The 12,709-nt window shown below is 37.0% G+C and overlaps 1 protein-coding gene across 2 annotated transcripts in view; it reads right to left on the reverse strand.

The window, feature by feature from the left end:
• ZC3H6 (zinc finger CCCH-type containing 6) overlaps nucleotides 1-12,709 on the reverse strand; it is a 76,416-nt gene that overhangs the window by 23,745 nt on the left and 39,962 nt on the right. The window contains exons 4-5 of one of the 2 annotated variants that reach the window (XM_059891614.1): nucleotides 6,920-7,172; nucleotides 2,881-3,014 (exon numbers count right to left, since the gene is read on the reverse strand). The exons of the other annotated variant lie outside the window; for it this stretch is intronic. Coding sequence (XP_059747597.1) covers nucleotides 2,881-3,014; nucleotides 6,920-7,172 — 387 coding nt within the window. The remainder of the gene's footprint in view (nucleotides 1-2,880; nucleotides 3,015-6,919; nucleotides 7,173-12,709) is intronic. 2 annotated transcript variants of the gene reach the window in all.

Below are 12,709 nucleotides of genomic sequence, written 5' to 3' on the forward strand. Positions count from 1 at the left end.
TGACTGCAGCCATGAAATTAAAGGACGCTTGCTCCTTGAAGAAAGCTATGACCAACCTGCTGCTGCTGCTGCTAAGTCACTTCAGTAGTGTCCGACTCTGTGTGACCCCATAGACGGCAGCCCACCAGGCTCCCCTGTCCCTGGGATTCTCCAGGCAAGAACACTGGAGTGAGTTGCCACTTCCTTCTCCAATACATGAAAGTGAAAAGTGAAAGTCAAGTCGCTCAGTTGTGTCTGACTCTTAGCGACCCCATGGACTGCAGCCCACCAGGCTCCTCAGTCCATGGGATTTGCCAGGCAAGAGTACTGGAATGGGGTGCCATTGCCTTCTCCGATGACCAACCTAGACAGCATATTAAAAAGCAGAGACCTTGCTTTGCCGACAAAGGTCTGTCTAGCCAAAGCTATGGTTTTTCCAGTAGTCATGTATGGATGTGGACCATAAAGAGAGATTTGGACCATAAAGAAAGATTTGGACCATAAAGAAAGCTGAGTGCCGAAGAATTGATGCTTTTGAACTGTGGTGTTAGAGAAGACTCTTTAGAGTCCCATGAACAGAAAGGAGATCCAACCAGTCAATCCTCAAGGAAAGTAGTCCTGAATAATCATTGGAAGGACAGATGCTGAAGCTTAAAGTCCCAATATTTTGGCCACCTGATGTGAAGAACTGACTCATTTGAAAAGACACTGATGCTGGGAAAGATTGAAGGTAGGAGGAAAAGGGGATGACAGAGGAGGAGATGGTTGGATGCCATCACCAACTGATGGACATGAGTTTGAGCAAGCTCCAGGAGTTGATGATGGACAGGGAATCCTGGCGTGCTGCAGTGGGGTCGCAAAGAGTCGAACGTGACTGAGCTACTGAACTGAACTAAAACTTTTTTTAGAAACATTTTCTATTTCTAGGCTCACTTAGAACAAGTAGATATAAATGACCAGTTCATATATGCCTTCTCCACAAGGATTGTGGCTGTAATAAATAGGCAGCCAAAGAGTGCACCATGAGAAGTCAAAAAGCCAACTTGAGGAATATAACTCTGAAATCAAAAAGTAAAAATATTAGGTAATGACCCCCCCCAGTAAAACCCACTAAAAAATGCACCAAGGTGTACTATGTAGCCCATCAGGCTCCTCTGTCCATGGGATTCTCCAGGCAAGTATCCTGGAGTGGGTTGCTGCACCCTCCTTCAGGGGATCTTCCCAACCCAGGGGTCAAACCCATGTCTCTTATGTCTACCTGCACTGGCAGGTGGGTTCTTTACCAGTAGCAGCAACTGGGAACCCCTTTAGTCGCTCAATCATGTTTGACTCTTTGTGACCTATGGATTATAGTGAGCTAGGCTCCCCTGTCCATGGGATATTCCAGGCAAGAATACTGGAGTGGGTTGCCATTTCCTTCTACAGGGATCTTCCCAACCCAGGGACAGTACCCGCATCTCCTACTTGACAGGCAGATTCTTCAGGAAAGGAAAAATGTCCTAAATCTGATAAATGCACAAGAAAGAATTTATTCTGATTTTCTATTACAAGATTAAGAAATTTTTTAGTTGCGAGCTAGATCTGGAAACATCTAAAATGTTAGTGCTTGAAGGGGCCATTAGAGTTAATTTAATACTGTACTCTAATACAACAGGTTAAGCAAACTGAAGCTCAGAGATAGGCAGTAACTCCCTCAAAACCATACTTTCTTGGAAGCTAACATTTTTTCATGTATGGGGTATAAGTACTGAATGTAGGAGACGGTTTACTCAGAAAGTATTCACATGGATTTGGTCTAGAGAAAGCAGCACATCCTAGACAACCACAGCTGCCTAGAAAGATGGGGAGGCAGGTTAGTTTCCCAGAAATTCTAAGCTTATTTGCAAAGCTGTTATTCCACAGAATAGTGAGTTAAGAGTGAATGTTTGTAGGTGTGTGGGGAAAAAAAAGTTCATGGTGAAGTAAATTTTAGAAATGATGGGTTGAACAAAGTCATACAGACTTCTTTCTGCCTAACCTGCTCAGATCTTTAAAGTTCATGTTGACTAAGAATCACCCAGAGTAGAGTAGTATGTGCTGGGTTTCACACATTTATTTGGTCCTAAACTTTGTTTTAAGGTCATACTTGCTAGCAACTCCCTAAACAGTATACTAAGGAGTATATTAAAAAATCTTTGCCTGTTATCTTTAAACCCAGAGATTAGAAAACTGAGCATTTTCCAATTACAATGTTACTATCCCTTTTCTATCAATCAGGGTTACAGCTATTGATAACCCACCCTTGCTCTGCATAATTCAATCAAATCTTACTGGAACAATGGCAGAATACAGAAACTGGATCACTCTAATCTAGAAAGTCACTACAAGGTTGAAATGTATTTGTTCAGAGTTCAGTTCAATTCAACATACATTTATTCAGTCTCTACTATACACATGGTTCATAAATTGACCCTTCCAAACATTAATACCTCCTTTCTTCTCTTTCAAGGATTTCAATCCTAGTAAGTAAGTGAATTTACCACTGTCTCCCTTCTTGGTCCTGCCACGTATTGAGCTACCAAGCATTTTACTGCCATTTCCATCTAGGGAAGATGACCCCTAGGAAGGAAAAGTGCAACAGAGAACCTACAGAACAAAAATGTTTGCTTTCAGACGTATCAATTTTATTTTGAAGTGCTCTCGAGTTTAGCAGTTTTATTTCAATGCCACCTAAACGTGCACCTGTATACTAGCATCGTAACTAAATAAAACAAAACTTTTATTTGGAAATTCATCTATATTCATTTGATCTGCACTAGAAATTTTTCACTTACTAGGAAAGTAGCATTAAAATCACAATGCTTTATTTGCAGCCAAGTAAGTTAAAAGGTAGAATCCTCAATATATATAAATTCTCATTACCTCATGATAGTCATCAGTTCCTGAAAACACATTTGGCCCTTTGTTGACCCTTCCGCCACGGTCTTTGCGTTTGATTTTTTTCAGCAAACCTCGTCCACGAGCAACATTAAAACTTTTAACCCTCTGCTCAGTACCTACAAAAGTTAAAATGTACTCTAGACATTATAAATAAAACAGCACACCAACCTACTAGTTTACAGAGAACAGCATATTTTAAATAGTCTACAATGTACAGTGCATTCTTTTTTCCCTCTAGATTCAATGAAAAAACTAATTCCATCTTTACATTTTACTTTAAGGTACTGCTCCTTATTGTTTTGTTTCTCAAGTGATGTTAGCAACATAAGGAAGGCAAGGAACAAGGATACACATGGCTGGAGAAGTCAAATCTAGTTTTATCCTTCTCATTGCACAATTAAGGAGGGTTTCTGTTTTTTAAGAGAATTAAATATTGCATTCCTCTCTAAGGAAGACAATGAAATATTATTAGTGATTAATTTGTAGCAAATTGTTTCTATTGATAATTCTGGATATCACATATATTGCCAAGCAAAATTCATACTTGTCTTTTACTTTTGAAAAACTTGATGTTTAAAAGTATCTTAAATTATACTTAAATTATAAAAATACTTAAATTATAAAAATTATATATTAGGGTAGTAAGTTAGAATACAAAGTGATTTCTCATCTTACCAAAGTCATATTGAACTATTAAGTTTTGCAATGATCTTAAATCTACAAAACAGCCAATAAATGCATGAAAAAAAGTTTCACTTCATTAAAAGAAATTAAAAATTAACATACCAATTTTCACCTCAAAGAATAACGGTAGTAGGGATTTGGAGAAACTGGCATTTTTGCACACTGGCAGAAGTGTTATAAATTGCTATAATACTTTTTTGAATATCAGCTTGGTATATGGGTCAAAAATCTTCAAATGTGCCTATGCCTTTTGACTCAATTCTACATTTCAGCATTTATTATTAGGAAGAAAGTTTGCCAAGATGAGATATGTATAAATATGCAGGGTTAATCACAGAATTTTTAAAAAATGGATGCAACTTAAATCTCAAATAATTACTAACAAATTTAGCAATTTAATAGATAAATTCTGGTGCATCTATTAGAATGTAGGCATTAGAATCTACTCATTAATGTAAGAATGACAGAAATACAATTCACAGTTAGAGAGGAAAAAAAAATGAGTTTTAACAGTGTATAGTTTTTTGTTAAAAATAATTCTCAAAAATTCTAGAAGAATGTTTGCCAAAAATATTAATAGTAATTGTCCCTGAGTGTAGAGATTCAAACTGTTTTTATCTTTGGTCTTTGCTTTATGTGTTATCATTTTTTACACATAGAAAAAGTTTTCTGCATTTGTCCATATATTACTTTCATAATTCTGGGGGAAAAAATGAAATTCAGAATAAATCACAATAGTCAATTCATTAACAGAACAAAAAGAAAGAGTCTGAAAGGAAAAACCCCAGGTAGGAAGGGATGAACAAGGACTCCACATTCCCTTTATTCCCCAAGTGGAATGATCCCCAACACCACTATGTCTGACTCCAGAACAAACGTGCTAATTACAATAGCACATGTATAGACAAATTCCTTTCTCTTTAGTTCAACAAAGCCTTGGTTCACATTTTTCAAAGGAATTTTGCTAGGAAATCAAGAAAAAATAAAGCCATAAAAATAACCAAATTTACTCATAATGGATTCTTTTTTTCAGTGCTAACTAAAAGATGTGAAATGAATCACCAGTCCAGGTTCGATGCATGATACAGGATGCTCAGGGCTGGTGCACTGGGATGACCCAGAGGGATGGGATGGGGAGAGAGGTGGGAGGGGGGTTCAGGATGGGGAACACGTGTGCACCCGTGGCGGATTCATGTTGATGTATGGCAAATCCAATACAATATTGTAAAGTAATTAGCCTCCAATTAAAATAAATAAATTTATAGTTTAAAAAAATAAAATAAAAATAAATAAAATTTTAAATTTACATTTTAAAATTTTTAAAAAAATTAAAAAAAAAAAGTTATGTAGGGTTTGGGTTTCACCACTTCACCTCAGCCTCATCTTGCACCAGTTTTCTTGAAGCAGACATGCTAACTAGACAATTTTTAAGGCTAATTTGACCCTTATGTGATCCATAATTTCTATGGAAACTTGTCCTGGTTTTCCCAGGGATGATGTACCTCAATATAACAGATGAATAGGTTATCATTCCAAAAATTTCTTTAGGTTTTGTTCTTATTTCTGATCCAGAAAAATGTGTATAGTCCTTGGTTGGGTGGATGAAAACATATGCATGTATGCACTTCCATTTACTACACCACTCTGCTTGACTCCGCACCCCCCCCCCGCCCCCCGGCAAATTGTAGTTATTTTACATTGTTAAGTTAATCCATTATGTTTCCATTGTTCCCATTATGGCTTGCAATTGTAATTCTTTTATTTTTTGTATGGCTATTGATTGTGAAAACTGATAAACATCTTTTACTCTTGTGATTATGTAACTGTTACTCACTTAATACCATTATATCATGATTGGTCAACAGAAAAATAATAGAACTCCATATCACCCAAACTAGGATCTAACAAAAAGACCCGTAATCACTTTTTAAATTCCAGATGCATATCAGAGTTATCTTGAAACTTTTTGAAAAATACAAATGCTCAGGTATTGCTTTTTTTCTCCAGAGCTCCAGGTAAGTTTCTAATGAGCAGTTGTGTTTAAAAATGATGCTTCTGAACTGTGGTGTTGGAGAAGACTCTTGAGAGTCCCTTGGACTACAAGGCGATCCAACCAGTCAATCCTAAAGGAAGTCAGTCCTGAATACTCATTGGAAGGACTGATGGTGAAGCTGAAACTCCAATACTTTGGCCACCTGATGCGAAGAACCAACTCATTGGAAAAGACCATGATGATCAGAAAGATTGAAGGTGGGAGGAGAAGGGGATGACAGAAGATGAGATGGCTGGATGGCATCACCCATGAGTTTGAGTAGGTTCTGGGAGTTGGTGATGGACAGGGAGGCCTGGCATGCTGCAGTCCTCCTCTTTGGGGTCGCAAAGAGTTGGACACAACTGAGTAACAGAACTGACTAAACTGGACTATATGATGATCTTTTATTTTTATCTAGTTTGTTTCACTTTTTGTATTTCATATTCAGTGCCCCCATTTCATTTAGTTTATGTTTTCCAATTTCTTGAGCTCTTCTTTTTTATTTTTATTTTTTGATGTTCTTTCTCAAGCCTTTATCAAGTATAGTAGAAAAGCTTTTTCATACATATGTATAAACATATAGTTTAGAAAATTATGAATTTTTACATAACAAAAAAATTATGACATTTTGATTTCACTTGTTTGGCTTAGTATGAGTAGAATGCTAGATTTCTAGCATTTATTTAGGTTTACTGTATAGCATAGGAAACTATAATCAGTATCTTGTAATAACCTATGATGAAAAATAATTTCAAAAATAGTATTTGTGTATTTGTATAACTGAATTATCTTGCTGTGTACCTGCAACATTTTAAGTCAACTATATTTCAATAAAATACATATATTCTTTAAAAAGTCTATAGTCTTGAGTATATTTAAACAGCAAAGAGGATCACTATATTTTAAACTCTAATAAAAGAATAGCTTTCTAGGATTCTGTCTTTATAGGGTCTAAAATATAAAGTAACACAAGGTAACTGTTGAAAAGTGTAGGTAATTTTTTTTTCAGTATACTGATACCATATAGAAGAGAGGGGAAAAGACATAACAGGAAAGTTGTTCTACATTTTATATACTTTAAAAATATTAGGAAATCTATTAAATGCAAATTTTAAGATATCATGCAGATTGAAATATCTATAGATTTTGGTCCTCAAGGTCTACTAAATAAAGAAAAACAAATTCAGGAACCACAGGAATAAACTGACCATTACAAAGGGCTAAGAAATTTAAGTTTTTATTTCATAGCTACCTGTTTATCTTAATAAAGTTTTCATAGTCAAAACCAGACAATTTCAAACTTACCTTGCTGAATTCCTTTCAATCTTTGTTTTTTCCCTGGTTCTTTAGAAAAAGATGATCCTAAAGAAGTATTTGAGGTTTCTTTAGCTTGCCTGTATTGTTTCAGCTGACTGGCAAAATCTTCCTCTGTTTCCTGACTGTAGCTACCAAAGTTGTCATCACTGTAGGTACTGTACTCATCATAGTCTTTACTTTTAAATTTTCTGTTATGTTGACTCTTCTTTGATGCCATGTAGCTTCCTGATATATGTCCATGCTAAGTGAAAATGAATAACCATTGTCAGGATTTTTCAGTTACATATAGAGGAGTTGATCGTAACACAGGACATCTTCCCCCACCCCTCCATCCCCAGAAAGCTGGGAGAAAAAAGGGAAAAGAGTTGTTCTGTCTTGTGGTTAGAATTTATCTATGGAACTATTTAAAACTAAGTTTAAAAAGCTAAATGCTACTCTGATGTTATTAAACACTGTAATGTTCATAAAACCTTGCTGGTGAGTGTGTCTTGTTCACTTTGTTTTCCATGCCCATGTCTTACATTTCTCATGCTCCATACCTCAATATTTGTATCCACAAGAGTACTTTAAAATCCATATCAACATACACGAATTCCTTCTCCAAAAACCCAAAGAGGTCTTTTTGAAAATAGAAAAAAAAAAATAGTAAAATAGCTTGGAGAAAGGGTAGAAAATATGCAGAGTCTCCTTAAGATTGAAAAATTCCCAAATGACATGTTTAAGCATATTTAATAAAAATTATGTAAGGTCAAATTTGTAAAAAGAAAACGCTTGTATATGAGATTTAATAGGAAAAAAATACAGATGTCCCTAATAATGAAAAATATCTAATGAATAAATTGCTCATTAGAAACTATTAATTGCATTTATCCATTATGAATTTTATTGCTTTTTACTAAAGCATGTAAAAATAAAAAACACATTGTAGTCCTAGAAGTTTATTTAGTGATAGTATGCAAGTACTTCTCTATTCACCGAAATATTTTCATTACTTCTATCATATCTTGTCAATTTTTTTATAAGAAAGCAAGAAAAAAATTGCACATAATTACAACTTGAGGATCTAGAAAAAGTCAGACCATGACTCATTTTCAGTTTAGTACATTTTAAATGTGATATAAAATACTACCCTGGCAGAATACCAACACGAGACTGCATTTTTAATAAAATACAGAGAAATATTAAGTCCTTTCTAGTAATTATAAAATAGAGAAAAAGTAAATACTAACTGAAACAATCAAGAAAATCAATTAACATCGATTTTGAATTTTGAAGACATTGTATTAGACTTCCAACATTCTTTTTTTTAATATAAATTTATTTTTTAATTTATTTTAATTGGAGGCTAATTACTTTACAATATTGTATTGGTTTTGCCATACATCAACATGAATCCGCCACAGGTGTACACATGCTCCCCATCCTGAACCCCCTTCCCTCCTCCCTCCCCATCCCATCCCTCTGGGTTATCCCAGTGCACCAGCCCCAAGCATCCTGTATCATGCATCAAACCTAGACTGGCGATTCGTCTCACATATGATATTATATATGTTTCAATGCCATTCTCCCAAATCATCCCACCCTCACCCTCTCCCACAGAGTCCATAAGACTGTTCTATATATCTGTGTCTCTTTTGCTGTCTCGCATACAGGGTTATCGTTACCATCTTTCTAAATTCCATGTATATGTGTTAGTATACTCCAGTACTCTTGCCTGGAAAATCCCATGGACAGAGGAGCCTGGTGGGCTACAGTCCATGGGGTCACGAAGAGTCAGACACGACTGAGCGACTTCACTTTCACTTTTCATTTTCATGCATTGGAGAAGGAAATGGCAACCCACTCCAGTGTTCTTGCTTGGAGAATCCCAGGGACGGCAGAGCCTGGTGGGCTGCCGTCTATGGGGTCGCACAGAGTCGGACACAACTGACGCAACTTAGCAGCATACTGTATTGGTGTTTTTCTTTCTGGCTTAATTCACTCTGTATAATAGGCTCCAGTTTCATCCATCTTATTAGAACTGATTCAAATATCTTTTTAATGGCTGAGTAATACTCCATTGTGCATATGTACCACAGCTTTCTTATCCATTCCTCTGCTGATGGACATCTAGGTTGCTTCCATGTCCTGGCTATTATAAACAGTGCGGCGATGAACATTGGGGTACACGTGTCTCTTTCAATTCTGGTTTCCTTGGTGTGTATGCCCAGCAGTGGATTGCTGGGTCGTATGGCAGTTCTATTTTCAGTTAACATATTGAAAAGCAGAGACATTACTTTGCCAACAAAGGTCCATCTAGTCAAGGCTATGGTTTTTCCAGTGGTCATGTATGGATTCGAGAGTTGGACTGTGAAGAAAGCTGAGTGCCGAAGAATTAACACTTTTGAGCTGTGGAGTTGGATAAGACTCTTGAGAGTCCCTTGGACTGCAAGGAGATCCAACCAGTCCATTCTAAAGGAGATCAGTCCTGGGTGTTCTTTGGAAGGAATGATGCTAAAGCTGAAATTCCAGTATTTTGGCCACCTCATGCAAAGAGTTGACTCATTGGAAAAGACTCTGACGCTGGGAGGGATTAGCGGCAGGAGGAAAAGGGGACAACAGAGGATGAGATGGAAGGATGGCATCACTGACTCAGTGGACATGATTTTGAGTGAACTCCGGGAGATGGTGATGAACAGGGAGGCCTGGCGTGCCACAATTCACAGGGTCACAAAGAGTCAGACACGACTGAGCAACTGAACTGAACTGAACTGAACTGAAGGAATCTCCACACTGTTCTCCATAGTGGCTGTACTAGTTTGCATTCCCACCAACAGTGTAAGAGGGTTGCCTTTTCTCTACACCCTCTCCAGCATTTATTGCTTGTAGACTTTTGGATAGCAGCCATCCTGACTGGTGTGAAATGGTACCTCATTGTGGTTTTGATTTGCATTTCTCTCATAATGAGTGATGTTGAGCATCTTTTCATGTGTTTGTTAGCCATCTGTATGCCTTCTTTGGAGAAATATCTGTTTAGTTCTTTGGCCCGTTTTTTGATTGGGTCATTTATTTTTCTGGAATTGAGCTGCAGGAGTTGCTTGTATATTTTTGAGATTAATTCTTTGTCAGTTGCTTCATTTGCTATAATTTTCTCCCATTCTGAAGGCTGTCTTTTCACATTGCTTATAGTTTCCTTTGTTGTGCAGAAGCTTTTAAGTTTAATTAGGTCCCATTTGTTTATTTTTGCTTTTATTTCCAACATTCTGGGAGGTGGGTCATAGAGGATCCTGCTGTGATGTATGTCGGAGAGTGTTTTGCCTATGTTGTCCTCTAGGAGTTTTATAGTTTCTGGTCTTACATTTAGATCTTTAATCCATTTTGAGTTTATTTTTGTGTTTGGTGTTATAAAGTGTTCTAGTTTCATTCTTTTACAAGTGGTTGACCAGTTTTCCCAGCACCACTTGTTAAAGAGATTGTCCTTTCTTCATTGGGCTTCCCTGGTGGCTCAAAGGGTAAAGCAGCTGCCTGCAATGTGGGAGACCCGGGTTTGATCCCTGGGTCGAGAAGATCCTCTAGAGAAGGAAATGGCAACCCACTCTAGTACTCTTGCCTGGAAAATCCCATGGACAGAGAAGCCTGATAAGCTACAGTCCATGGGGTCACAAAGAGTTGGACACGACTGAGCAACTTCACTTCACTTTCTCCATTGTATGTTCTTGTCTCCTTTGTCAAAGATAAGGTGTCCGTAGGTGTGTGGATTTATCTCTGGGCTTTCTATTTTGTTCCGTTGATCTATATTTCTGTCTTTGTGCCAGTACCATACTGTCTTTACTGTGGGTTTGTAGTAGACCCTGAGGTCAGGCAGGTTGATTCCTCCAGTTCCATTCTTCTTTCTCAAGATTGCTTTGGCTATTCGAGGTTTTTCGTATTTCCATACAAATTGTGAAATTATTTGTTCTAGCTCTGTGAAAAATACCATTGGTAGCTTGATAGGGATTGCATTGAATCTATAGATTGCTTTGGGTAGTATACTCACTTTCACTATATTGATTCTTCCGATCCATGAACACGGTATATTTCTCCATCTATTAGCGCCCTCTTTGATATCTTTCACCAGTGTTTTATAGTTTTATATATATAGGTTCTTTGTTTCTTTAGGTAGATATATTCCTAAGTATTTTATTCTTTTCGTTGCAATGGTGAATGGAATTGTTTCCTTAATTTCTCTTACATGAAGGAAACACAGCCCCTCGGTCTTGAGAGTGGGCTGCACGGACAGCTGATTCTCATCCCGCTCCATGGCAACAAAGCCCCGGCCAGCCCCGCACTACACACGCCCGGCCCAGTCAGCCCCGGCCTTCACCTTCCAGTGGACCCCTAGTACACATGGTGCCAGGTGCCGGCTTTCCGGCCTCCCGTGACTTCCAACATTCTTAAAGCAACGTTTTTAAAGTTTATCAACTGTTCTCAGTCTAGCACTTCAGAAATTCAGAAGTGGATTTAGGATCATAGCCAAAAGGCAGTGTTTCTTACATTTTTTAAAAAGCCACTATTAAAACAAAAAAAGAATTGTTTTGATTAAGCTGAAGATTAATTCATTGAATGGTACTTACATTTCCTTTTATTAAAAATGTGATTATATTAATTTTTCAATGATATATTTCAATGCTTAATTACTAAAGATTACTGTTAATGGGCAACTTTGAATTTTTCTCTAGAAATTAGATGCTTTCCACAAAAGCTTTTAAGCATTAATAATAATCCAGTTCTCTTGATTTTTTCACAGCCTTTACAAAAATAATCTCCATAATTCCTAGTTTTTCAAGCAGAATTACCCCTAAACTTTCAATTCATCCCTCCCTTGATTTCCCAACTGCAAATAATCCTATCCCTCTAATGATGCAAATCTCCCATCTCAGGGCTCCTTCTGCAGTGACAGACTCTAACATGCCTGCTGCAGTGCTTAGTGTTTACATCAGGGCACCACCCAAGCTCTCCTGGAAGTGCTAAATGGACTGAGGGGTTACAGAGCAGCCCCAGAGAAGAAGAGCTCCTCGTGCTTCACAAGTTCATCATCTGGAATGAACAAAATGTACTCAGCAGCAAGGATCTAGCAAGTATTTTTAAAAGCCCTCCTAAAGATAAAAGAAACGAAAAAGACTATAAATTCTACCAAAAGATATAATTTCTCCAATCATTTTGCTTATTGATTATTAGGCTATATACCTGCTAGAATGTCTGTGGGGGCAGATTTGGTTTCTGTAATACAGGCTATCATTATAAACATGAAATAAGAGTACAGGAGACCCTGAACAAGGATGAGGAAAAAGGAAAACATATTAAGCATTTCAATTTCATAGTTAGATGCTAATACTATATTCTATTATTGCCTTTTAGAGTAAAACTTACATATAGTACCTACTTTTTATCTCATTAAATGAGATTTTTAGGATATACTTTCTAATATCAGTGAGTCAACCCTAAAGCGTATGTGAAGGAAATGATCCTGAACTTTCTTTTCTAATGCCAGATTAGGTAATTTAATTCAGATCAGCCCTTCTCCTAAAAAAAATGCAGAAAAAAAATTTTTTTTCAAACTACTATAGACATCACAGAGCTAACAAATTAGCGAAGGATTTCTGGACCATTATTCATGGAGTAGCTGAAAATCCCCAGAAGTGAGCAGTACTTGGAGCTGTTTTTGCTCTGAAAGCATTGGCCCATCATGAAAAATCATCTGACAGGTTCAACAATACTTTTGACTATCCTTTTAACCTTTGGGAACAAAAGGAGAAGTCC

Source organism: Bos taurus, chromosome 11, assembly GCF_002263795.3.
Source record: "Bos taurus isolate L1 Dominette 01449 registration number 42190680 breed Hereford chromosome 11, ARS-UCD2.0, whole genome shotgun sequence".
NCBI lineage: Eukaryota > Metazoa > Chordata > Mammalia > Artiodactyla > Bovidae > Bos > Bos taurus.